Below are 27,558 nucleotides of genomic sequence, written 5' to 3' on the forward strand. Positions count from 1 at the left end.
GGCTCTATTGGACACAGGGGATCTATGGGGCAGGGTGATATATGGGGCAGGAATATCTATGAGGCAGGGTGATATATGGGGCAGTGGGATCTGTGGGCATAGGGATCTGTGGGTTGCAGGGATATAGTTATCACATGGATCTATGGGGCATACAGCGTTATATGGGGCAGGGCTCGATGGGACAGGGCTCTATGGGGCAGCCCCTCACCCTCTTGCCCCTCAGATCTCCACAGACCTTTCTTTCCCTACCAGACCCACGGACTTCAGGTGAGAATGGCACCGTGGGGCCGCCATGGGGCTGGGCGCGACGGGAGGCTGCCATGGGGAGGAGGGGGTGACGCATTGCTATAGACCTCTGTGCATCGCTGTGGGGTCCCAGCATTGCTGTTGGGCTCCATGGGTCACTCTTCGGGTCCCTTAATGGGGCCATGCATGGCTATTGTGTCCATGGCTACTGTGGTCCATGGGTTACTACAGGGGAGCCTGAATCGATGTGGGTGGTGTATACAGGGGACCATTCATGGCTGTGGGGGCTTGCAGATGGCTATGGGGCCCCATCCATGGCTATGGGGCCCCACCATGGCTATGAGGCTCCTTCCATGGTTATGGGGCTCATCTATGGGTATGGGGATCCCTGCATGGCTATGTGGCTCATCTATGGGTATGTGGCTAATCTATGGCTCTGGGCTCCATCTGTGGCTATGGGGCCCATCTATGGCTGTTGCGCACATCCCCAGGCTGCCCCATGGCTCCAGACCCTGTCCTTCCCTGTAGGCATCTCCCTGTGTCGGAATGGCATCCTCATCGTCGCTGGAGGGGCTGGGGGCAGCAGCCCCTTTCCTGCGGGAGGGGCAGATGGAGCGGGCGGTGGCCCAGAACCGCCCCTTTGACCCCCGCAGCCACTGCTTTGTCCCCCACCCCCAGCAGGAGTTCATCCGGGGGCGGCTGCTGTCACGGCAGCAGGGGGAGGCCAGCGTCCAGACCGAACTGGGAGAGGTGGGGGGGTAATGGGGGTCAGAGAAGAAAATGGGGGGAGGTTGGGAAGGGAGGGGGTTAAATGGGGGTTGGGTGCCAAAGGGTTAATGGGGCTTGAGGAAAAGGGGTGATGAAGGGTTCAATGGGGCGATTGGGTGTCAAATGGGGTGATGAGAGGGTTGGAGATGAATTGGGGGTTGGGTGTCAGAGGGTTAAAGGGGTATTGGGGGAAGAGGGTGATGGGAGTCAGTGGGATGATGGGGAGGTTGAAGGTTTGGGATGTCAAAAGGGTGGTGGAGCCAACCACCCCACAGAGATTGTCCCCCTACTAGTGGGAATATTCCCAACCCCTGGAAGACCCTCCCAGCCCCTTGGAGAATCTCTGAGCCATGAGGATGTCCCCAAACCATGGGGCACTCCACCCCGCTACCTCTCCCCCTAGACGGTGACGGTAAAGGAGGCCGATGTCTACCCAGAGAACCCCCCCAAGTTCGACAAGATTGAGGACATGGCCATGCTGACCTTTCTCCACGAACCCGCTGTCCTCTACAACCTCAAGGAGCGCTACGCCTCCTGGATGATCTACGTGAGCCTTCCCACAACCTCCTGGGGCAGTGGGGAAGGAGGTGGTGCCTGCCCCACAGCCTGTCAGCTGGATGGAAGCTGAGAACCCTGTCCTAAAGCACTTGGGGAACTTAGAACTGGGGGGGCCTTCAGAGAGGCTGTGGGGTGCCTAGAACCTGAGATGGCTTCTCCAGGCACCCATGGGCCATCCAGACCTAAGATGCCCCATACCCAGACCCCTTGGGCCACCCAGACCCAAGGTTTCCCATGTCAAGACCCCATGGGCCAACTGAGACCTGGGATATCCCCTCTTGGTGGGATGGGACCTCCTGGCCCTGACCCCTTGGCCTTTCTCCAGACCTACTCAGGGCTCTTCTGCGTGGTAGTGAACCCCTACAAGTGGTTGCCTGTCTACAATGCCGAGGTGGTGGCTGCCTACCGAGGGAAGAAGCGGAGTGAAGCTCCACCCCACATCTTCTCCGTCGCTGACAATGCCTACCAGAATATGCTGACCGGTAGGGACCTCCAGAGGGGACCCCAAACTGGAAGGCTCCACCCCCCAAAAACGGGTCCTGTCCTAAATCTGGTCCTCACTGGGGAGATGTAGAACTCCAAGGCCCCAAACATCTTCCTCACCTTCATCCCATTTGACCCAATCCTCACTGGGGAGGATAGAGAACCCAAAGACCCAAATATCTACCCCAGCCTCATCTGGTACGTGGGAGGATGGAGAACTCAAAGACCCAAACATCTCCCTGCCTTAGTCCCACCTGACTTCTCTCTTCTCTGACAGACCGAGAGAACCAGTCCATCCTCATCACGTAAGTGTCTGCCCCCCCACGGCCCCACCCCATAGCAATGGGAGAACCCCCCATGATGTCCCCCAACACCTCACCATTGTGCCCCACCATGCCCAGTGGAGAATCTGGGGCAGGGAAGACAGTCAACACGAAGAGGGTCATCCAGTACTTTGCCAGCATCGCTGCCCTTGGTGACCGCAAGAAGGAGGCATCCAACAGCAGTAAGGTGGGTCCTCAAGCCATGCCCCCCACCCCCCAGCAGTCAGCCTTCCCCTGTGGTGTCCACACCCAGCCCTTCAACTTGTCCAACACCACCAGGGCACCCTGGAGGATCAAATCATCCAGGCTAACCCTGCCTTGGAGGCCTTTGGCAACGCCAAGACTGTCCGCAATGACAATTCATCCCGATTCGTGAGTGGAGCGGGTGAGGTCATCTAGGGGGTGGGGTCTAGGGAGCAACCTCCACCTCACCGCTCTGTTCTCCCAGGGAAAGTTCATCCGGATCCATTTTGGGGCCACTGGCAAGTTGGCGTCAGCCGATATTGAGACCTGTGAGTGGGTTGAGGTGTCCAGGACATGATATTCTGTAGTCCACAATCCATCTGTGTGTCCATCCATGTGTCTGTCCAGGCAACCATCTCCTCATCCCATCACCACCACTCCATTCCCCCATCCATCTATCCATCCATCCATCCATCCATCCATCCATCCATCCATCCATCCATCCTTCAACATGTCTGTCTCCTCCATCCATCTCCAGGGCTGATGGAACCATGAGATGTCATACTTCTGTCCATCCTCCATCCATCTCCCCATGCCACTACCCATATTACTCTCCATCTCTTGGTCTCTCCATTTCCTCATCCATCTCCTCATCTCAAACTCCACCCATCCATCCATCCATCCATCCATCCATCCATCCATCCATCCATCCATCTCCCAATCTTCCCCCACTTTTTCTCCCTCCCCACACCAGACCTCCTGGAGAAGTCCCGTGTCATCTTCCAGCTCAAGGCTGAGAGGAACTACCACATCTTCTACCAGATCCTTTCCAACAAGAAACCGGAGCTGCTGGGTGAGTTGAGCAGAGCCTTGGCGCCACACTTGCCCTTAGGTCTTCTCCTTCTTCTCCTCCTCCCTATCTCCACTCCTTCTTGGGAAGACTGAGGGATGATTTGGGGCCATTTGGCACTGGAAATGCTCAGTTTTTGTCTCCATCCTTGGCCGCCACGGAGCAGAGATGCTTCTTGTCACCAACAACCCCTACGACTACAGCTACGTCTCCCAAGGAGAGGTGACTGTGGCCTCCATTGATGACTCGGAAGAGCTGTTGGCAACTGACGTAAGTGGTGAGGTGGGCAGGTGGACATCCCATGGCTAAGGAGAAGGTGATGTGGCAGGTCCTTGCGGGATGGATGAATCCATGCAGAGAGGTCCTCAGACAGGTGGATGGGTCCTCACATGGATGGATGGATGAATCCATGAACAGGCTGATGACCAGGAAGAAGACAGATGGGGGCCAGCAGGTGGACAGGCCCTCAGCTCGACGGAAAGGTGGGGCAGGATTAAGACCCTCTCTGATGCCCTCTGCCCACCCCACAGAACGCTTTCGACATCCTGGGCTTCACACCCGAAGAGAAGGCTGGCGTCTACAAGTTGACAGGTGCCATCCTGCACTTTGGCAACATGAAGTTCAAGCAGAAGCAACGGGAGGAGCAGGCAGAGCCAGACGGCACCGAAGGCATGTTGGGGCAGGGAGTGGGACAGCAGGTCTGGGCGTTGCTAGGCTTCTTCTGAGCCAAGGTGAGGTAGCACCTGATCCCATGTTTGTCCCATGTTCTGCAGATGCTGACAAGGCGGCTTACCTGATGGGGCTGAACTCGGCTGATCTCCTCAAGGGGTTGTGCCACCCCCGTGTGAAGGTGGGCAACGAGTACGTCACCAAAGGGCAGAATGTGCAGCAGGTGTCCTACTCCATTGGGGCCTTGGCCAAGGCTGTCTATGAGAAGATGTTCAACTGGATGGTGGTGAGGATCAACAACTCGCTGGCCACCAAGCAACCACGGCAATACTTCATTGGCGTGCTGGACATCGCTGGCTTCGAGATCTTCGATGTGAGACCTGAGGGGGCCATGGGGCAGTCACCTGGGCCCTCCTGGGGGTTGGATTGGCCCATCTGGGGAGCTGAGTGGAGCTTCTGGAGCTTCCCATTCACCTTTGGTGGAATGTTGGCTGTTTGGGCATTACATTGATCCTGTTGGGCATTGAGTTGACTCATTTGCTCCCACTGGACATTCCAGTTGACACCATTGGTGCCTTTGGGTGTTATGTTGACCCTGTTTGGTGTTGAGTTACCCCTGGTGATTCCATCGGGTGTTATATTGACCCCACTGATTATTTGACACCACTGAGCCCATCAGTTATTATGTTGAAATCAGTGGGTGTTGTGTTGATCCTGTGGATCCTGTTGGGTATTCAACTGACCCAAATGGATGTGGAGTTGACCCTGTTGATGACATTGGGTGTTACTTTGACTCAGGTGTGTGTTGACTTGACTCCACCAATCCCAGTGGGTGGTACATTCACCCTGTTGAGTGTCCAGTTGACTCTGTTGATTTCACTGGGTGTTGCATGGATCCTGTTGAGTCAACCCTGCTGATCCCATTGGTTACTACATTGACCCCGAGGCTGTCCCCTCTCTCTATCCTCAGTTCAACAGCTTTGAGCAGCTCTGCATCAACTTTACCAATGAGAAGCTGCAGCAGTTCTTCAACCACCACATGTTCGTGCTGGAGCAGGAGGAGTACAAGAAAGAGGGCATTGAGTGGGAGTTCATTGACTTTGGCATGGACCTCCAGGCCTGCATTGACCTCATTGAGAAGGTATCACCTCCTCCAGGGCTTCCTGGGGACTGAGGGGGCTCCTGGAGAATGAACCTTCCAGCTGGAGCTTTCCCCCGAAGTAGGCTAGTTGTGTGGTGTTTGGTGTTCACCGCAGTCAACAAAGTCTTCTCCTCCCTAGCCCATGGGGATCATGTCCATCCTGGAGGAGGAGTGCATGTTTCCCAAGGCCTCAGACATGACCTTCAAGGCCAAACTCTATGACAACCACCTGGGCAAGTCAGCCAACTTTGGGAAGCCACGCAATGTGAAGGGGAAGCCAGAGGCCCATTTCTCCCTTATCCACTATGCTGGCACGGTGGACTACAACATCCTGGGTTGGCTGGAGAAGAACAAGGACCCCCTCAATGAAACAGTGGTGGGGCTCTACCAGAAGTCAGCCCTCAAGCTTTTGGCCAGCCTCTTCTCCAACTACGCTGGGGCAGATGCTGGTGGGTAGACCATGGCTGGGTGATGGAGGGACAGGTATACGGAGAAGACAGTTGCTTACAGGAGTCTTCTCCTTTCCTGCTTCACCCCACTCCTCTTCTCTCCAGGTGGCGATGGAGGGAAGGGGAAAGGAGCCAAGAAGAAAGGTTCCTCCTTCCAGACCGTCTCTGCCCTGCACCGGGTGAGGAACCTATGGAGCTGTCCTGCCATGGGGCAGAGGGAGAATACCCCGCCAGGGAGGATTGCTCCACCACTATCTGGCTCTGTCCCTGCCAGCCCTTTGGTCAGCCCCTCCTCTCCCCCCTCCTCACCAGGAGAACCTCAACAAGCTGATGGCCAACCTCAAGACCACCCACCCCCACTTTGTCCGCTGCCTCATCCCTAATGAGCGGAAGGAGCCAGGTGAGAAGAGGGTGGGGTTGGGGACCAGGGTGGTGGGTGTGGCTTGTGGCTGACCTTACCCCCCGACCCACCCCCCAGGTGTGATGGACAACCCCCTGGTGATGCATCAGCTCCGCTGCAATGGGGTGCTAGAGGGCATCCGCATCTGCCGCAAGGGCTTCCCCAATCGCGTCCTCTATGGGGATTTCCGCCAGAGGTAGGAGATGTGGAGTGTGGGGTGTGGGGAGGGAGTGGACAACCCCGTCAGGGCTGATTTTGGGCTGTCTCGTCTTCTCCTCTTCTGTGGCCCCCAGGTACCGCATCCTGAATCCTGCAGCCATTCCTGAGGGGCAGTTCATTGACAGCCGCAAGGGCGCCGAGAAGCTCCTGGGATCCCTTGACATTGACCACAGTCAGTACAAGTTTGGGCACACCAAGGTAAGGGCATATGATCTCTGTTTCCCACAGTCCTAACATCTTTGAGGTCTTGTGGACCTCATTATCCTACCATCCACATACCCACCTGCCCATCTGTAGCCCTGCCCATCCCTCCACCAACCAACCAACCTATCCTTCCACCCACTACAAGTTCAGACAAGGTGAGGTTGTGTGGTCTCCTCATGATTCCACCATCCATGATGCCATGTGACCCTCATGATCCCACCACCCATGTGTTCCCTTGCTGATCTACAGTCCTGTCCATCCCTCCATCAACCTATCCTTCCACCCACTACAACAAGTTCAGGCACACCAGGGTAAGGTCATGCGGTCTCCCCATGGCCCCACGAGGTCTTGTGGACCTCACAGTCCCACCATCCATGCATCCACCTGCCCATCTACAGTCCTGTCCATCCTTCTATCCACCCACCAACCCATCTATCGGTACACCTGTCCACCAACCTTTCCCAGCCTCTTCTCACACCCCTCACCTGCATCTTTCTTCAGGTCTTCTTCAAGGCTGGGCTGCTGGGCCTGCTGGAGGAGATGCGGGACGAGCGCCTCTCCCGCATCATCACTCGCATCCAGGCTCAGGCCAGGGGGCAGCTCATGCGCATCGAGTTTAAGAAGATCCTGGAGCGCCGGTGAGAGTAGGACCAGTCCTTCTCCTCAGGGAGGGACCTCCCATGGGTCACCAGGCCCATGGAATGATAGCACCTGTGTCTCCACCCCAGGGATGCACTCTTGGTGATCCAGTGGAACATCAGGGCCTTCATGGGGGTGAAGAACTGGCCTTGGATGAAGCTCTACTTCAAGATCAAGCCCTTGCTGAAGAGCGCTGAGACAGAGAAGGAGATGCAGGTGGGAGAGGTGATGGGCATGGGAGTTGGGACGGACAGTGATGTGGTTTGGGTGGAGTTGATGGATGGAGGGGATTGGAGGTCACGAATGGTCTCCCATGTGCTGTCACAGAACATGAAGGAAGAGTTTGGGCGGCTGAAGGAGGCCCTGGAGAAGTCAGAGGCCCGGCGGAAGGAACTGGAGGAGAAGATGGTCTCCATGCTGCAGGAGAAGAACGACCTTCAGCTACAAGTGCAGGCTGTGAGTGAAATCACCCCAAAACCATTTAAAGGGGAAGAATGCCAACTCATTGGGACACCCTGTTTCACCTGCCACCCCAACACAGGAGCAGGACAACCTCAATGATGCCGAAGAGCGATGCGACCAGCTGATCAAGACCAAGATCCAGCTGGAAGCCAAGGTGAAGGAGCTGACAGAGCGGCTGGAGGATGAGGAGGAGATGAATGCTGAGCTGACAGCCAAGAAGAGGAAACTGGAGGATGAGTGCTCGGAGCTCAAGAAAGACATCGATGACCTGGAGCTGACTCTGGCCAAGGTGGAGAAGGAGAAACATGCCACTGAGAACAAGGTAAGGGTGGGGAGGGGAGATGCCTCCACCTCGAGCTGAGGGGACTGTTATTAAGTCAAGACCCTAGGGTGGTTGGGTTGAGGATGTCACAGGCTGGTTGGGTTGAGCTGCAAGGACCCAAGGCTAGTTGGGGTGAGTTGAGAAGTCTCAAGGATGTTTGGGTTGCATTGAGGAGGCTCAAGCCAGCTGGGCTGGGCTACATCAAGAAGATGCAAAGCCCTTTGGGTTCTCCTGCCTTGAAGTGGCCTCCTTTGATGAGGTGAATAGCAAACTCCCTCAACTCTACCCTACCTTTGGTATCAAGCTGGAAGCCTGAGGTTTCTCCTCCTACAGGTCAAGAACCTCACCGAGGAGATGGCTGGGCTGGACGAGACCATTGCCAAGCTAACAAAAGAGAAGAAGACCCTGCAAGAATCTCACCAGCAAACACTGGATGACCTGCAGGCTGAGGAAGACAAGGTTAACACCTTGTCGAAGGCCAAGGTCAAGCTGGAACAGCAGGCAGATGATGTGAGTGTGGGCCAGTCCTATCACAGGTACTGCCTAGGGACTTTCTGGGGCAGAGATGATGAAAACCTGAGGTTTCTCTCCATTTCTATTTCCACACAGCTTGAAGGGTCCCTGGAACAGGAGAAAAAGATCCGGATGGACCTGGAACGGGCCAAGCGAAAGCTGGAAGGTGACTTGAAGCTGACCCAGGAGAACATAATGGATCTGGAGAATGACAAACAGCAGCTGGAGGAAAAGCTCAAAAAGTGAGGCTGGACCTCCCTTTCTGCTCCCACACGGTCAGAGGGTGCAGATGGGGACCTCAGCACTCTCCAACCTTCTCTGCAGGAAAGAGTTCGAGATCCACCAGCAGAATAGCAAGATTGAGGATGAGCAGGCACTGGCCCTGCAGCTCCAGAAGAAGCTGAAGGAGTTGCAGGTGAGGGATCCAGTCTGTGCCTTGCTGGGCTGGACTGAAGAGCCTCCAGCTGGCTGGACTGAGCTGAGGAGTCTCCAGCTGGTTTGGTTGGGTTGAACTGGGTTAAAGAGTCTCCATCTGGCTGGGTTGAGTTGAGTTGAATTAAAGAGTCTGCACCTAGATGGGCTGAGTTGAAAAGTCTCCAGCTGGCTGAGTTGAGCTGTATTGGGGTGAAGAATCTCCAGCCAATTCCATTGACTTGCCTTGAAGAGTCTCCATCTGTTTGAGTTGAGCTGTGTTGAGCTGAAGAGTCTCCAGCTGATTGAGTTGGGTTGAAGAGTCTCCAGTATGGTGGGTTGAGTGGAGTTGAGTTGAAGTGTTTCTATCTCATTGGGTTGGACTGAATTGGTCTGGATTCTCCAGTTGGTTGGATTATGCTGAGTTGAGTCGAAGAGCCTCCAGCCTGCTGGTTGGGTTGGGATGAGTTCAGTGGACAACTTTCCAGATGGTGGGGTTGAGTTGAGCAGATGAGTTGGGTGGAGTTAAGCCTAATGATGGCCTCCCTGTCCCTGGGCCACAGGCACGGATTGAGGAGCTGGAGGAGGAGCTGGAGGCAGAGCGGACAGGCAGGGCCAAGGTGGAGAAGCTGCGCTCAGAGCTGTCACGGGAGCTGGAGGAGCTGAGCGAGCGTCTGGAGGAGGCAGGTGGTGCCACCTCAGTACAGATGGAGCTCACCAAGAAGCGGGAGGCAGAGTTCCAGAAGATGCGGCGGGACCTGGAGGAAGCCACACTGCAGCACGAGGCCACAGCTGCTGCACTGCGCAAGAAGCACGCTGACAGTGTGGCTGAGCTCAGCGAGCAGCTTGACAACCTGCAGCGTGTCAAGCAGAAGCTGGAGAAGGAGAAGAGTGAGCTCAAGCTGGAGCTGGATGACCTCAGCTCCAACATGGAGCAGCTGATCAAAGCCAAGGTAGGAAGAGGCCAAGGGGAACATCTCAGCTCCACCATGGCCATCATCCTCTGGCTTCATCCCTCCCCTTCCTCTGTTGCTCCTCTAAGGTGGGCATGGAGAAAGTTTCCCGCACCCTGGAGGACCAGGCAGCCGAGCAGCGGGCTAAGCTGGAGGAGACCCAACGTGTCCTCAACGACACCAACACCCAGAGGGCCAAGCTTCAGACAGAGAATGGTGGGAGCCCTGACCCACAGCACCCCATGTCACGCATCTTCAGCCCCTGCCGTACCCCTAAAACCCTCCCCTACTTCTGCAGGAGAGCTGTCTCGCCAGCTGGAGGAGAAGGAGGCCCTCATCTCTCAGCTCACCAGGGGGAAGCAGTCATACACCCAGCAGATGGAGGACCTGAAAAGGCAGCTGGAGGAGGAAATGAAGGTAACGTTTATGGGGTAGCTGAGTAGACCACTGTGGTTTGGGAGTTCCCAGGAGGGCCACAAGACTTGGTCTCCTTTGCTTTTGTGGTACCATGGCAAATTTCAGGCTGGTTAGATTGGGTAGTTCCATTTAAGAACGATTCCATCTAAAGGTGGTTCTGTATAAGGGTGTTTCCATCTAAGGGTAGTTGAGATGGGTTGCATTGAGTTGGAGGACCTTGATACGGCTCAAAGTGATGTGGACGCAATGGTTCTGCCTTCTCCTAAAGGTCTAACTAAAATTGGGTTGGTCTGGAGGAGGTTGGTCTGGGTTGGGGTAATGAAGAATGGCTCTTATTCAGTTTGAGAACCCTGAGACGGCTCCAGGTAACACAGCCCAAATGGTTCCACCTTCTCCTCACACCCCCCAGGCCAAGAATGCATTGGTCCATGCCCTCCAATCAGCCCGGCATGACTGCGACTTGCTGCGGGAGCAGTATGAGGAGGAGACAGAGGCCAAGGCTGAACTCCAGCGGTCACTCTCCAAAGCCAACTCTGAGGTGGCGCAGTGGAGGACCAAGTACGAGACAGACGCCATTCAGCGCACTGAGGAGCTGGAGGAGGCCAAGTGAGTCATCTTCTGTTGGAGAGATACAAGAGTAGGGGACAAATGTGTTGTCCCCAAGGTGGGGCATCCAAGCTTTCAGGCCATCTTTGAGGGCACCTGCAGGAGAAGGTCCAGGTTCTGATCAAGGGCAACCTTGATGGGGTTTGGGACAGGAGAATATCTTGGATCATGAGAGTGAAGGAGGTTGAAGGACACCCTTCCACTACATGCTGGAGCAGCTTCTGTGGGGTAGGGGAGAGGATCTGGAGGAGGTAGAGGAGATAAAGAACAGAGGCTTGGTGTCCCTCTGGGTGGAAGAAGGTTTGAGTTGGCCCACTTGGTGACTAAATGGTTTTGTTGTCCCCTGGGGCAGGAAGAAGCTAGCCCAGCGGCTGCAGGAGGCTGAAGAGGCAGTGGAGGCAGTCAATGCCAAGTGTTCTTCCCTGGAGAAGACGAAGCACCGGCTGCAGAATGAGATTGAGGACCTCATGGCTGATGTGGAGAGGTCAAATGCGGCAGCTGCCACCTTGGACAAGAAGCAGAGGAACTTTGACAAGGTTGGGGGGACCAAGAAAGGCTGGGAGGAGAAGGGTGAGAGAGATGTGGGGTCAGCAATGGTACCCACCAAAGATGGGCAGGAGAAGAAGCCCTGAAGACAGGTAGACAATGGTCAAAAGCTGTATTTCAGCAGATCTTCAAGTCCCATCAGAAGACTGCTGGGGATTGGTGGAGGATGGTTCTTCACAGGGGAAGCAGCTGGTGATGAAGCCCTGGTGGTGTCTTCACAGATCTTGTCCGAGTGGAAGCAGAAGTTAGAGGAGTCACAGACAGAGCTGGAGGCATCACAGAAGGAGGCCAGGTCCCTCAGTACGGAGCTCTTTAAGCTGAAGAATGCCTATGAGGAGTCACTTGAGCACCTGGAGACCTTCAAGAGGGAGAACAAGAACCTCCAAGGTGAGGCCATGCCCTCCCCCTGCCCACCCTGCCATTCTCCACCAATTTCCATGGGGACTGATGGACTCTCCCCCATGCAGAGGAGATCTCAGACCTCACTGAGCAGCTGGGTGCCAGCCAGAAGACCATCCATGAGCAGGAGAAGGTCCGAAAGCAGCTGGATGCTGAGAAGCTAGAGCTTCAGGCAGCGCTAGAGGAGGCGGAAGTGAGCCAAGCCACAGCACCACATGTCCCTGTGTTCTCCTGGTCCCCTCTGTGGTCCTCAACATACCCTCTGTCACCCTCCAGGCCTCTCTGGAGCATGAGGAGGGGAAGATATTGAGGGCCCAGCTGGAGTTCAACCAGGTCAAGGCAGATTACGAGCGCAAGCTGGCTGAGAAGGATGAGGAGATGGAGCAGGCTAAGCGCAACCACTTGCGGGTGGTGGACTCGCTGCAAACCTCACTGGACGCCGAGACCCGGAGCCGCAACGAGGCCCTAAGGCTGAAGAAGAAGATGGAGGGTGACCTCAATGAGATGGAGATCCAGCTTGGTCATGCCAACCGTGTAGCTGCTGAGGCCCAGAAGCAAGTCAAGACCTTGCAGGGCTACCTCAAGGTACCCAGCAGATCCCAGTCCCATGAGGATTTGAGAGGTGGCCCTTCCCAGAAGCCCAGGGTAGCAGTCAGATGTCCAACCCCTTCCCCACTACCCCTGCTGACTGTCTTCCCTCCTCACTGTTTTGCAGGACACCCAGTTGCAGTTGGACGAGGCAGTGCGGGTCACTGAGGACCTGAAGGAGAATATGGCCATTGTGGAGCGGAGGAACAACCTACTGCAGTCAGAGCTGGAGGAGCTCCGGGCAGTCGTGGAGCAGACCGAGAGGGCACGGAAGCTGGCTGAGCAGGAGCTGATTGAGGCCAGTGAGAGGGTCCAGCTCCTCCACTCACAGGTGATACTTCACAGCCTTCCAAGGCGAGAGGTCACCTCCATCCAGGGACACTCAGACTCTGGAGAAACCATGGCTGTGGGCTTCTTCTGGGTTGAGTTCCCAACATCTCCAGATGGAAACCTTCTAAGCCTGCAGAGATAGGGAGGTGGGGTTCTCAGTCCTGTGGGGCTGAAGAAGGATGTGGCAGCAGCCCCAGGGCCACCTCCTGAGAATCTCTCCCCCCGTCTCCAGAACACCAGCCTCATCAACCAAAAGAAGAAAATGGAGGCAGACATCTCCCAGCTGCAGACGGAGGTGGAAGAGGCCGTCCAAGAATGCAGGAATGCTGAGGAAAAGGCCAAGAAGGCCATCACCGATGTGAGTGCTGTGGTGGGCTCATCATCTAGGTCACCTTCCACCAAGGGATGACCATGCCTTGGAACTCCTTCTCCACTTGCTTCTCCCCTTGTGCAGGCAGCCATGATGGCAGAGGAGCTGAAGAAGGAGCAGGACACCAGCGCCCACCTAGAGCGGATGAAGAAGAACCTGGAGCAGACCATCAAGGATCTGCAGCTGCGGTTGGATGAGGCCGAGCAGCTGGCCCTCAAGGGGGGCAAGAAGCAGCTGCAGAAGCTGGAGGCCCGTGTGAGGGAGCTGGAGAATGAGTTGGAGGCTGAGCAGAAGCGCAACGCTGAGAGTGTCAAGGGCCTCCGCAAGTCCGAGCGGCGTGTCAAGGAGCTCAGCTACCAGGTGAGGCCACCACAGCCCAGGCTCTCTTCATCTAGACCTGGAGTAGGACCTACAACACGGCAGAGCTGGTGGTCACAGGGGTAGGGATGACCCAGAACATTACCTGCTGCCCCTGTGTCCATGGAGCTAGAACATGGTTGACCTCATGGCCACAGGATGACTCAGAACTTGGTGACCTGAGTGACATAGTCAACCCAGAAAATTGACCTAGTGGCCATAGGGACATGGATGACCAAGAATATCACCCGCTGTCCCTGGGCCTAGAATATAGTCAACCTGGTGGCCACAGGGGTATGGGTTGCCCAGAAGGATGACCTGGTGGTTGTAGGGACAGAGATGACCCAGAACATCAGTCATTATCTCCATAACCAGAGACAGATGGGTACAGGAGACTGAGATCTCCCCCATGACCTAGAACACCATTGACACAGTAGCGACAGGGTTGTGAAGAAACCAGACCATGGTTTGGCCTCCACCAAGCCTTGCCCAGGTCTCCAGGAAGGGAAACTAAAGCACAGTGTCTCAAGCCTGGGAGAGGTGATCATGCCCTGGGGGACCTTCTCCAGTCCCATCTCTTCCCCACAGACAGAGGAGGACAAGAAGAACATGCTACGGCTGCAGGAGCTCGTGGAGAAGCTGCAGCTGAAAGTCAAGGCCTACAAGCGGCAGGCAGAGGAGGCAGTGGGTGACTAGGGAGGGGGGCAGAGGAACGGGGTGGATGGATGGATGATGGGAGTGGTGGAAGAGGTGGAGGACTGGTGGGTGGTGGGATGGGTGGAAGAGAAAAAGGAGGGATGGGTGGTGGGAGAGATGGATGGGAAGGAGGATGGATGGATGGATGGATGGATGGATGGATGGATGGATGGATGGGTGGATGGATGGATGGATGGGCAGGGCATCCACCCTAAGGCCCTTCCCCTAGGAGGCCCAGGCCACCACCACCCTGGCCAAGCTCCGCAAAGTGCAGCAGGAGCTGGAGGAGGCTGAGGAACGCGCTGCCAGTGCCGAGAGCCAGGTCACCCAGCTGCGGGCCAAGAGCCGCCATCTCCCAGCCAAGGTGGGCACATCCCACTACCCCTCCTCTACTGCCCCATGGCTGCCCCACACTGCCTCAGGGGGCACCTCAACCTCAACCTGCACCATGGTGCTCCCCAACCTCTACCTGCCCCATCGTGCTCCACAAGCTGCCTCATGATGCTTAACCTCAACCTGCCCCACAGCGCATCTCAGCCTGCCCCATGGAGCTCAACAAACTATCCCATGGATGTCCAGAAACTGCCTCATGGTGCCCCATAACCTGCCCCATGGACCCCCACAAACTACCCTATGGTGCCCCACAACATGCCCCACAGCCCATTTCAGCCTGTCCCATGGCCCATCTCAACCTGCCCCACAGTGCCCCGCCATGGCAGTCAAGGTGGGCCCTCACTTTACCCCACAGCTGCCCCATAGCTGTCCCATGCTCACCCTTCTTTCTCTCCACCAGCATGGACTCAACGAGGAGTGAAGCTCTGGACATCCAACTGCCCCACAGAGCTTTCAACTGCCCCACCCCTCTATCCCTCCTGTCTCCTTCAGCCAATAAAAAGCATCAAGCAACTGCACATTGTGTGGGGCAGTGGCTGGGGGGTCGGGTGGCCCATGGCTCGATGGTGCCAGCAGCCACAAGATAGCTGACCACTACACAAGTTGGCTACCCACAAGGCAGCACACCCCCCTGCACAACATGACAGGACCGATGGGACACCTCGACCACAAACTGCCCAACAGCATATATCAACCTGCCCTGTGGATCTCCTCAATCACAAACTGCCCCATCATGCCCCACAACTTCAACCTGCCCCATGGCTCACCTCAACCCTCCCCATGATGCATCTCAACCCACACCGTGGTGCCCCACAGACTGCCCTATAGCTCATCTCAACCTGCCCCCTAGCTCTTCTCAAAATGCCCCACCCAGGTGACATCTCAACCTATCCCATTGTGTGCCACAACTTGCCCCATGGAGCTCTGAAACCACAGTCTGCCCCATGGCACATCTCAATCTGTTCCATGGTGCATCTCAGCCTCCACTTATGCCCCATAATGCCCCACACCTGCCCCATGGTGCCCAAGACACCCCCTGCCCCACTGCCCCATATGGGCAGAGAAGCACCTGGGGGCTGATGTGGGGCTGGGGAGGAGGCAGGGAGGAAGGGGAACTTGGAGGTAGAGGGCAGCAACAAAGACCCCCACGTGTGGGGAGGAGCCTGAGGGACCCCTCGGGGCCCTCTCAGATCTCCTGCTGGGGGTGCTGATGTCCTACCCAAGGCCCCGCCACCCTGACATCTAACTCCCATCCCACAGCTCCCACCACCCCACCATCTCCTCCATTTCCCCCCTGTCCCACCATCCCACCACATGTTCCATGTCCCACCACCCCTCCATTCTCTCCATCTCCTTCATGTCCTCCATGTCCCACCATCTCTCCATCCTACCTCCTCCAACTCCTCCATCTCTACCACCTCTGCGATGCTTTCAATCTCACACCACCCTACCGTGTCCTCTGTGTCCCTCCACCTACCCATGTCCCACAATCCCCCTATCTCCTCCATGTCTTCCATGTCCTACCATCTCCTCCATGCCCTCCAAGTTCCACCACCGCATCATCCTCTCCATCTCTCCACATCCTTCATCTAGCTTTGGTCAGGAGAGAGGGGCCAAGGGGGCCTGAGGGGATCTGTGGGGGATCTATGGGGCTCTACAGGGGATCTATAGGGGCTCCCTGGGAGATCTGTGGGGCAAAGGGAAGATCTATGGAGTAAAGGAGGCTCTATGGGGTTTCAGTGTGAATCTATAGGGCTCTATCGGGTTTCTTTGAGGCTCTATAGAGGATCTGTGGAGCAAAGGGGGGATCTGAGTGATTTCTATGGGCCTCTATAAAGGATCTATGGGTCAGAGAGGGAGCTGGGCCCCATAGGGCTCTCCCCCACCCCCTGGAATGTGTCACCTCGCGGGGCCTCTTTGTCTCCTCCAAAATGACAAAGTGGGTGCTGGGTTCCAGGCCGGCTGCCAGACCCACAGCGACCCCACGGCGCCTCATTAGGGCGGCATGCAATAACGAACCTGCCCCATGGCCCGATATAGAACTGGCAGGGCTGCCGTATCACCACCCCATGGTGTCAGGACATGGGCCAGGGCCCCACAGCCAGCCCCATAGTGTGCCCCACACCAGGCACCCAGGCATCCTGGCCCCACAGTGTGCCATAGCGAGATCTATGGGGCTGAGCAAGGGCTGATGTGGGGATCTATGGGGCTTGGGTGCCTGGGTCCCTTTGTGTGGGGTGCTATGGGTCTCAGACAACTGGGTACCTCAATGTGAGGCACACTATGGGGCCTGGACACATGGGTCCTTGGGTGCGGGGCATGCTATGGGGCTGGATGCCTGTGTCCCCAAGTGTGGGGCAATTCGGGGTTGGATGTCCGGGTCCTGGGTGTGGGGTGCTATGGGGCCCAGATGCCTGGGTCCTGCGTGTGGGGCACACTATGGGGCTGGCTGTGGGGCCCTGGCCCATGTCCTGACACCATGGGGTGGTGACACAGCAGCCCTGCCAGTTCTATATCGGGCTGTGGGGTGGGTTTGTTATCGTGTGCCCCCCTAACGAGGTGCCATGGGGTCACCATGGGTCTGGCAGCCGGCCCAGAACCCATCGCCCACTTTGTCATTTTGGAGGAGACAAAGAGGCCCTGCGAGGTGACAGATTCCGGGGGGTGGGGGAAGAGCGCTATGGGGCTCAGCTCCCTCTCTGACCCATAGATCCCTTGTTGTTTAACCTTGAGAAGCGGAGGCTGAGGGGAGACCTCATTGCTCTCTACAACTACCTGAAAGGAGGTTGTAGAGAGGAGGGTGCTGGCCTCTTCTCCCAAGTGACAGGGGACAGGACAAGAGGGAATGGCCTCAAGCTCTGCCAGGGGAGATTTAGTCTGGACATTAGGAAAAAATTCTTCACAGAAAGGGTCATTGGGCTGCCCAAGGTCACAGGCTGCCCAGGGAGGTGGTTGATTCACCTTCCCTGGAGGTGTTTAAGGCATGGGTGGATGAGGTGCTAAGGGGCATGGTTTAGTGTTTGATAGAATGGTTGGACTCAATGATCCAGTGGGTCTCTTCCAACCTGGTTATTCCATGATTCTATGATTCTTATAGAGTCCACGGAAACCACTCAGATCCCATCTCTGCCCTACAGATCCTCTATAGAGCTGCAAAAAAAACCTGCACAGAGCCCCATAGATCTCCCATTGATCTCCCATAAATCTCCAATCCCCTATAGACCCCCACAGAGCTCCCCCTCTGCCCCATAGATACCCATAGAGGCCCATAGATCCCCTCTCTGCCCCATATATCTTCTATAGAGCCCTACAGAGCTCCAAAGAGACTCAGAGAGCCCTATCAAGCCCCTATAAAGCCCCACAGAAACTCCATAGAGCCGTACTGAACCGCTGTTGGGCCCTCTACCTCACAGATCCTCCCTCTGCCCAACAGACCCCCATTATGCCCCATAGATCATCCCTGTGCCTCATAAAGCCCCTTAGAGACCCTATAGAGATCCACAGAGACCCATAGAGGTCTGCTCTGCCCTATAGATCCCCCTACTCATAGTTCCTCCCTCCACCTTATAGTTACCCTATAGAGACACTACAGAGACCCACACATCCCCTTCTGCCCTATAGATCCTCTGTGGAGCCCCATGGATCCCCTAAAGAGCCCCATAGATGCCCTATAGAGCTGCATGGTGCCCCACAGCTCCCCCCAGACCTCCTTGCCCCCCTAGATCCCCCAGGATCAGTCATGCAGGAGCGAGGGAGGGTGACAGATGGACAGGGGTCTGAGGGGGACACTGACAGAAGGATCGTGGCGGGGGGGTGAGTGGGACTTGGAGAACATGGAGGGATGAAGGGACATGGGGGAGGTGGAGGGACACAGAGGAGATGGTGGGGTGGCAGGAGGTGGAGAACACTGCAGAGATGGGGGAGATAGAGGGGATGGGAGAGACGAGGGAGAGGGCAAGGATGGAGGGGTGGTAGGACAAGGGGGAGGTGGAGAGGATGGAGGAGATGGAGAGGACAGTGGTGGGATGCGGAGCATGTGATGGGATGTTGTGGCACGGGGGAAGTGGAGGAGATGGTGGGGCAATGGGAGCTGTAGGATGGGAGTTGGGGGCTGGGGAAGGGGGGAGGGGACACCAGCACCCTCAGCAGGAGATCTGGGAGGGCCCCCCAAGCTGTGACCCACACCTAAGGGTCTTAGCTGCTGCCCTTCACCTCCAGGGACCCATCTCTTCCTGCTCCCCCCACAGCCCCACACTGGGGCTCCGCCCACAGAGAGCCATGGGCTGAACGTGGGGCAAGGGGGCATTGGGGTGCCATGGGGTAGGTTGAGATGCAGCATGGATCCATCCCCTGTGGACTCATCCATCCCCCATGGACTCATCCTCCTATAGAGTTATCTTTCCTCTCATGGACTCCTCTCTCCACCTGATGATGACACCTCCACCATCTCCACCTCCACTCATCATCTCCTCTGCCTCCTTGCCCCCCTCATCTCCTACCTTCTATCCATTACCCCACCACAGAGCACTCTACCCCTTCCCTTTCTCCCTTCCCATCCTCCACCTCTCCTCCCTGCCTTCCTCCTCTCCTCCAACCACCTTTGGCTGCCTCTACTCTCCACCTGCCACATCACCTTCTCTTCAGCCATGGGATGTCCACCTGCCCACCTCACCACTTAACGTCAGTTGCCAACAGCTCTTCCGAGTCATCAATGGAGGCCACAGTCACCTCTCCTTGGGAGACGTAGCTGTAGTCATAGGGGTTGTTGGTGACAAGAAGCATCTCTGCTCCGTGGCGGCCAAGGATGGAGACAAAAACTGAGCATTTCCAGTGCCAAATGGCCCCAAATCATCCCTCAGTCTTCCCAAGAAGGAGTGGAGATAGGGAGGAGGAGAAGACCTAAGGGCAAGTGTGGCGCCAAGGCTCTACTCAACTCACCCAGCAGCTCCGGCTTCTTGTTGGAGAGGATCTAGTAGAAGATTTGGTAGTTCCTCTCAGCCTTGAGCTGGAAGATGACACGGGACTTCTCCAGGAGGTCTGGTGTGGGGAGGGAGGTGGATGGATGGATGGAGTTTGGGATGAGGAGATGGATGAGGAGACAGAGGGACCAAGAGATGGAGAGTCATATGGGTAGTGGGATGAGGAGATGGATGGAGGAATGGACAACAAGATGGGTCCTAGACTCCTGGGTGTCTGGTGTGGGGTGCTTCTTGCAAGACCTTTGTCTCCTTCATCAGCTTGGCAATGGTCTCATCCAGCCCGGCCATCTCCTTAGTGAGGTTCTTGACCTGCAGGAGGAGAAACATCAGGCCTCCAGCTGAGTGCCAAAGGTAGGATAGAGTTGGAGGAGTTTGCAGTTGGCCTTGGCCTTATGTGTTCCTGATGTTGCCTAGCTCAGCTGGTTTGGGGCTTCTCAGCCTAACCCGGATGGTTTGGGGCTTCTCAGTCCAACCCAATTTGCCTTCCTATTGGGGGGTGCTATGGGGTGCAGATGCCAGGGTTTGTGAGGCACTGTGGGACAAGTTGTGGGGCACCCACATGTGGGGCATGCAGTGCACCAAAGTTTACCTGTCCTGACTGAAATAAGAGTAAGGGGTAAACAGTCACACTTGTTTATTTACTGAAAAACTTCTAATTTCTCTCCTTGCAAACCGTGTGCTCGCACTGAATCTGAATCATAGAATCACAGAATCACTTAGTTGGAAAACGCCTTTGAGGTCGTTGAGGACAACCATACCTGTCCACTGCTAAACCACCCCTGAGCACCTCATATGCCCAGCTTTTAAACCCCTCCAGGGTGGGACTCCACTACCTCCCTGGGCAGCGGTGCTAGTGCCTGGGAACCTTTTCCATTAAGGAATTGTTCCCAATGCCCAATTTAAACCTCCCCTCGTTCAACTTGAGGCCATTTCTGTCATCCCATCACTTGTTAATTGGGAGAAGAGGCTAATACATTCCTGGCTCCAACCTCCTTTCTAGGAGCTGCAGAGAGTGATAAAGTCTCCCCTCAGCCTCTTCTTCTCCAAGCTAACCAGCCCCAGGGCGCTCAGCCGCCTCACATAACTCTTGTTGTCCAGGCCTTCCCCGGCTCCATTCACCTTCTCTGGATGTGCTCCAGCCCCTTTAGGTCTTTCTTGGAGTAAGAGGTGCACAACTAAACCCAAGATTCGAGATGCAGACTCCCCAGCACCATGTCCAGGGGGACGATCCCTTCCGTGATCCTGCTGGCTATGCTGTTTCTGATTCTGGCCAAGATGCCATTGGCCACTTTGGCTACTGCAGGTCCTACAAGATACAAGAGTCAGGAGTAAGTCCATTTTAGGATCCTTTTTCATACAAGTTTCATTCCTTTTAATCTGTGAGAAGAACCTGTACCAAAACTCAGAACCAGCCACCTAGGATAAACTGGGGTTTTTTTTTGTTTCTTCAGTTTCTGAAGAAAAGAACCATGCAGCAGGTTTGTCGGTCAGGAGATCAAAGGATGCATCTGGTGTGCCTCGGCAGGCTGTAATGTGAGCTATTTGTTCAGCAGTTAGCTCTGGTTAACTAACATGACTATTCATTCTAAAATAAGCACTCTGGCTGTGTTTGCTCCAAGGCAAATACTTGTTCTGCTACAGTTCTTTCTCAGCTCAGCTGCCTCTCATCCCCTCTGTGAGTGCCTTTGTAGTCATGAGAGTTAATTATCGCTCATTTTGTTCACTTTTCTGCATGGCCAAAAGCTTTTATATCCTTCACACAGGTCCGGGACTGGAAAGACTTGCCTGTGCTAAGGGACTGTTTCTTACACAATCCGTGATTAATAGTTGCCAGGAGGTGGCCTGCCACATGTGTGCTGGCAGGTTGGTGGCTGTGCCGCCGCGCTGCTAATGACATAGCTGGGCTGGTCAAGTGCAGAGCAACTGACAGCGGAGACGGGTCCCAAGGCCCAGCAGGAGATTGAGGTTAAGTAAACTGGCCCACCTGGGAAGTGGTGGCTAGATGTGGCATCCAGGGACAGACAGGATGGACCTGCAGGGGATGGATGTGTGGAGAGTACAGCTACCAGCCATGGGACGAGGCAGGGAGTAAGGAGCAGAGGAAGAAGTTAATAGCAGGCTCAGCATGGCCCTTTGGTATGGAGCTGGACTCCCTAGCTTTGGGAGTGGCTGCGGTTGTCAGAGAGGAGCATATATTATTGTTTAGCTTTTATATCAGTCCAAGAAAACTAGGCTTATCTCCCAGCCCCAAAGTGTTGTCCCTCCCAAAGCGGATATTCAAACACAGTGCTCTTTAGAGCTTGTGGCCTGCAGTAGCAGGAAGCTCAGCAGAGACCGCATACTTTTAGCATCTCTAATCTCTGGGGTTTTTTCCTTGAATTATGTTTTTCCTTTTCAGCTAAACAAACCACAGCAAAAAGCCTTTCACTGTGTGCTCAGATATTCTCAAGTACTCTTGTTTCCAAGGGCGACTTTACTGGGAGCAGTGGCACCGTCTTAGAACAGAGTTCTTACATGTCCCAGTTACAGATTTACTTCCCATGCTGCTGACAGCTTGATTTGTGAAAGAAAAAAAAGGACAAAATAGCAAAACAAAACTCAACCCACAGTCCGCGTGCAAGAGAAAAACACAGCCTTGCTGTGATAGAGAGGGAGTGTCAAAGACAAACATTTCAAAGGAGGAAAGGTTCTAGTCCTCGTATACACGTTAAAAAGACTTTTACAAGATTAAGTCACATAACTGTAACTATTTTTAAGCTTTAGAAGTTTTCTGTTTAATACCTGTGGGATAAGTCTGTGCAGCTCGCTGGAGACCAGTTTGAACTTTGGACCATTGAAATCTATTAACTTGTGCTTTGATACAGAGCTGGTCATTGGGGTTTTTTTTCCTGCTTTGAAATAAGGGATATCTGGGAAACCTCTAGCATCCTCCCTTCCCCCCCTTTGCCACATGACTGACTCTGCACTAGACAGGTGTTACCTAGCTGCCTAGTGTTGCAAAGTAGCCAGATATTGAAAATGTTGCTTAATAAAGCAGATGTCAGACTTAGAAACTCACACCACAATGCTTTTATACTGAATTTGGTAGATACTGAGAGGATGTTAAGTGCATGTGTAATGCCATAGCTCTTTCATCCTGGTTTGAGGCTGAGCAGCAGTTGTGGAAAGAGAAGGCTGAACTTGGGCATTCTGCTGTTGAACAATTTTATTTCTAAAGACAAGACTCATAGCAGTGCACTGCAGGGCTCATGATTCATAAAGCCAGTTGAGTGCTGAAGGGAGCTGTGTCTTGATCTGCAGCTTATAAAAACAGGGGTTTGTTAATAATTGAGTTCTTCAGAATTATAGCCCAGCACATTCTTTAAAGTGGAGTTCATGGCTTTGTCTTGAACAGTAGCCTCCTATGATTACTGCATACTGTGCTTTTATGATAGGTGAGACAGTTGTCTCCTGGCCACTTAGTTATGTCACTACTAAATGGAGAAAAAGAATTGGGATAACCCAGTCTAAAAGGGGTAAAGCATCAGCAGAGCACTGCCACTGACAAAACGAACTTGCCCTAAGTGCATTCTCTAGTTTGTCTGAGTCATTGGTCCCCAGATATATTTATTCTCTTCTTCCTCCTCCATCTTTCCCTAAGCTGTATGGCAAAGCATTGCTTCCACTGGAAACCGGGGTGCATTATGGGGGTGTTCCTGAGAGCAGGCAGGGACTGAGACTGCGGGGAGGGGACTGAGACAAGGTACTGAAAAAGACAACCAGAGCCTACATTGCATGAGCTGTTTGAGTCAAGTGTTGCTTCTGAAGGCAGGCTGTGGAAGGGCATACCCTACCATGGGTAATCCTTGCATCAGTTTGGCAAGTCCCTTGGTGCCTCTTCCCTGTACTGCCTGTTCTACCTCCCATCCCTGGAGCTGCCCCTGTTGCTTCCTCACACTGCTGGCTTCGGTGTTCAGGAGTCTCGGGATGGGCGTTCCTCTCCCTGTCATCTTCTTGTCCTCAGTGTTGGGAATTTCAGTATTAAACCTAAGACCTGCTGATCGGAGCCAAGTGTGGCAAATCGTGACCATTCACAGGAACCAAACGGAATGTGGCCACCCAAATGGTTATATTTTAAGCCAAGTAGTAAGAGCAGATGTATTTTGGTAAGGCTTAAGAGAGAGACAGAGGAATTGATGTTTCTAAAAATACTAAACTAGGAAGCATTGCTTGGTTGTTCATAGTGCACATTTTTTCCTACAGTCAGCCAAAAATACAGTTTCCGGGTATACTTCTAGCATGTGTTGGCCCAGGAATCTGCCCGTGCCAGTTTAATTGCCTTATCAGAAGAGGTCAGAAATATTTTCTTCTCTTAGCATGTCTGTATATGTGTGTGTATGTATCCACATGCACGTATCCCATTATTAACAATTAGCATTAACTGTAAGCATCAGGGATGAAATGGACTGTAAAATTTCCATGCCATCTGCCCAAACAGCAGACTGGCTTCAGAAAGAATACTCAGATATTTATGAAAGCTGGACTGGATGATGAGGATGATGATGATGAAGTCTCTGTGTAAGGGGGAAAAAACCCTCATTTGTCAACCGGCTAACTTTTTTGAAAATCAGAAATTTCTTCTATACAATTTGCTGTCTTTCAAGGGCAGGATTCGAACTTTCTGGTTCATAAGAACTGTGTGAGAATTGAGCAAAATTACGTTAATGATATGAAAAAAATGGTTTGATACATTGTCCTAATTAAAGAAAGGATTTCTTACCCCAATACAGAAGAGAGCTGCTTGCCAGCATGGGCTGAGGCTGCAGCAAGCACAGTCTCAGTGGCAGCAGCTGTGCTGCAGGTTTTGCTCTTTTGCGACAACCACGGAGTGGCAGCAGCACCAGGGGCAGTGTTAGGGTGGCAGATTTTTCGAAGAAAGAATATAAATTCGATTACAGTATTGGTTAGGCGTTAGTCAAGTTCAGCCAATTGTATTTACGTTGAGCAACACTCAGAGCCTGCTGGAGTCAGTGAGAGTTTTGCCATCAGCTTCCCTGGGGGGTAGGATTTTGCTCATTGTTTAAATTAGCCATATCTTCATGGGAGCATATGGGAGCAAAGGCAAAGGTTTTGAATTGAAGGAGCCAGTAAGCAGCTTTATGCATTTACTTTGCTACAGAGGTAAAAACTGAGACAGCAAACCCCATCTGCCGGACCTTCAACACATCTCTGCAAAACCCCTGCTAGAGTCAGAGCGTTCTTTTCCATTTTATGTCCCTGGCTGCCTGAATGAGTGCATCTGGAGCTCAGATGCCTTATGGCCTTATTGTAAATTAGTTAACTTGAAAAACTGCACACGCCATCAGATCTTTGCTGTGGAAATGCCAGGCTCTGCAGTTGAGGTGCTTTTGTGTGTGTATGTTTTTTACGTGAAAAGGCTGTTGAACTTCATGCATAAACACTGTTCTCTGTCTCTTTCTCTTTTTTTTCCCTCCCTCTTTTGTTACAGACTGTGAGCTAGCATTGAATATTCAGGGAAAGCTCCCCGGAGAGATTAGGGACATGGACAGATTTTAAACAGGGCCTTAATGCATGGACACGAAAGGACAAATGTTCTAGTGGGAATCATAATGCAAATGCCCTGCTTTGGGGTCAAAATGCATTAAACAGCTGTTTTTATGCTAAAGACACTTTTAAAGTCTATACAGTTCTGAAATTATAAAATGTATAAATAGAAATCTTGATATTTCCTCAGTGTAGTCGCCAAAGAGAGTAAAAGTGCTTCACTGACCCCCTTTGTTAGAAAGCACACAAGAGTGTCAAGTACCAGTACTAGAGAGAAGCACATCTCTGAATTACTTTCTGCAGGGTTCAGAATCCTAGATCTTGCTGAAATTTAGTTCAGACAGGAGTTGCCTGTGTCCTTCCTGGGGGCCTATGGGAACCGAGACTTCACAGCAGAAGAAGTGAGATGCTTTGATGTGACTAAACGGCCATTATCATTAGTTACTGTGATTACATCATTGTGGAAGAGACCCTAGTGCTATTTTTAATAAATCTACATTAAAAGACATCCAGTGAAGCCATTGCATGAATAAGCATTCACAGTACCTGTCTTTAGGCCAGCTGTGCAGCAGCTAAAATCAAGTGCAATCCAACTGTAAAAATTGATAACCTAGATTGGTCAGCATCTGACCCAACAGCAACAAGGCAATATCAGATCTGCAGTGTGTCTTTAATCTCCACACAGTTGATACTTATCGTTAAGCTATGTGTGTATTAAAGAAAGGCTTGCCAGCTTTAAAATAAATGCAATGAAAAAACATTCCAAGTACCTTATCTTTCTGAAATAAGTATGTTGCCCTACCTTTGCTGTACATTTGCTTTATGGGTCCTCCAGCCTGACTCCAGGTCACTGCTGAGCCCTGGTCTCTGGCATGGAAACAAATGTCATTTTCAGTATAACAGTGCAGCCCGTCACTTCAGTGAGGAGCCCGTGAGGGCTGCACTGAGCCGGAGGGGGAATCCCACTCAGGGCTGTGTCCAGGAGGTGGCAGCGGCATCCCGAGCCCGGCTGTGCTCTCAGACCTTTCAGCCTCCAACAAAGCCTGTGGCTCCACACCTCTCAGCCCACTGGTGACCGGCGTGGGAGGCTCTCCAAAGGGATCAGAGGAGGCTGGACTGCTGGGCTGAGACCAATGGCATGAGGTTTAACAAGGCCAAATGCTGGGTCCTGCACTTGGGGCACAACAACCCTATGCAGTGCTACAGACTAGGAGAAGTCTGTCTAGAAAGCTGCCTGGAGGAGAGGGACCTGGGGGTGTTGGTTGACAGCGACTGAACATGAGCCAGCAGTGTGCCCAGGTGGCCAAGGCCAATGGCATCTTGGCTTGTATCAGAAATGGTGTGACCAGCAGGTCCAGGGAGGTTATTCTCCCTCTGTACTCGGCACTGGTGAGGCCGCTCCTCGAATCCTGTGTTCAGTTCTGGGCTCCTCACCACAAGAAGGATGTTGAGGCTCTGGAACGAGTCCAGAGAAGAGCAACGAAGCTGGTGAAGGGGCTGGAGAACAAGTCTTACGAGGAATGGCTGAGAGAGCTGGGGTTGTTTAGCCTGGAGAAGAGGAGGCTGAGGGGAGACCTCATTGCTCTCTATAACTACCTGAAAGGAGATTGTGGAGAGCAGGGAGGTGGCCTCTTCTTCCAAGTGACAGGGGACAGGACAAGAGGGAATGGCCTCAAGCTTCGCCAGGGGAGGTTTAGACTTGACATCAGGAAAAAAATTTTCAGGGAAAGGGTCATTGGGTGCTAGAACAGGCTGCCCAGAGAGGTGGTTGATTCACCTTCCCTGGAGGTGTTTAAAGGACAGGTGGACAAGGCACTGAGGGGCATGGTTTAGTGATTGATGGGAATGGTTGGACTCAATGATCCAGTGGATCTTTTCCAACCTAGTGATTCTCTGAATAATCACAGCTGTGGCTGGTATCTTGCAACTTGAATAGGCAACTGAGCCTTCAGAGGAGCAAAGTCTTTAAGCAGTGGGATCTTGACCTCCTCTGCCCTCATGAGACCTCTCCTGGAGTACTGCATTCACCTGGAGTCCTCAGCACAGGAAGGACTTGGATCTGTTAGAGAGAGTCCGGAGGAGAGTCCAAGAAGATGATCAGAGGGCTGGAGCACCTCTGGTATGAGGACAGGCTGAGAGTGTTGGGATTGTTCAGCCCATAGAAGAGAAGGCTCCAAGGAGACATTAGAGCACCTTCTGGTACTTAAATGTGGTCTACAGGAACACTGGGGACGGGCTCTTGATCACAGAATGCAGGGATAGGACAAGGGGGAATGTTTCTAAGCTGAAAGAGGGGAGATTTAGATTAGATATTAGGAAGAAATTTTTTTACTGTGAGGGTGGTGAGGCCCTGGCACAGGTTCTGCAGAGAATTCTTTGATGCCCGATCCCTGGAGGTGTTCAAGGCCAGGTTGGATGGGGCATTGAGCAACCTGATGCAGTGGGTTTGGAACTGCAGGATCTTTAAGGTCCCTTCTGACCCAAACCATTTTATCATTCTATGATTACACAATTAGTTTTGCTGCTGAAGTTGGGAAAAA

General features: G+C 53.6%; 1 protein-coding gene across 1 annotated transcript; it reads left to right on the plus strand.

Annotated features, from left to right (window-relative positions):
• Nucleotides 1-230: 230 nt before the first annotated feature.
• Nucleotides 231-15,007, plus strand: LOC138722034 (myosin-6). The gene is made up of 39 exons (XM_069859739.1): nt 231-267; nt 775-996; nt 1,418-1,561; nt 1,898-2,054; nt 2,333-2,360; nt 2,457-2,565; nt 2,658-2,750; nt 2,827-2,890; nt 3,316-3,414; nt 3,578-3,681; nt 3,942-4,080; nt 4,185-4,453; nt 5,051-5,221; nt 5,361-5,670; nt 5,776-5,849; nt 5,983-6,070; nt 6,149-6,266; nt 6,364-6,487; nt 6,995-7,131; nt 7,222-7,348; nt 7,460-7,588; nt 7,674-7,916; nt 8,250-8,426; nt 8,526-8,671; nt 8,754-8,844; nt 9,404-9,793; nt 9,883-10,009; nt 10,092-10,210; nt 10,620-10,816; nt 11,169-11,352; nt 11,584-11,749; nt 11,830-11,954; nt 12,038-12,346; nt 12,477-12,680; nt 12,912-13,037; nt 13,134-13,409; nt 13,995-14,090; nt 14,332-14,466; nt 14,896-15,007. The coding sequence occupies exons 2-39, from the start codon at nt 793-795 to the stop codon at nt 14,914-14,916; spliced, it is 5,820 nt and encodes a 1,939-aa protein (XP_069715840.1). The 5' UTR covers nt 231-267; nt 775-792; the 3' UTR covers nt 14,917-15,007.
• Nucleotides 15,008-27,558: the final 12,551 nt, after the last annotated feature.

This window comes from Phaenicophaeus curvirostris, chromosome 6, assembly GCF_032191515.1.
Source record: "Phaenicophaeus curvirostris isolate KB17595 chromosome 6, BPBGC_Pcur_1.0, whole genome shotgun sequence".
In the NCBI taxonomy this organism is placed as follows: Eukaryota; Metazoa; Chordata; class Aves; order Cuculiformes; family Cuculidae; genus Phaenicophaeus; species Phaenicophaeus curvirostris.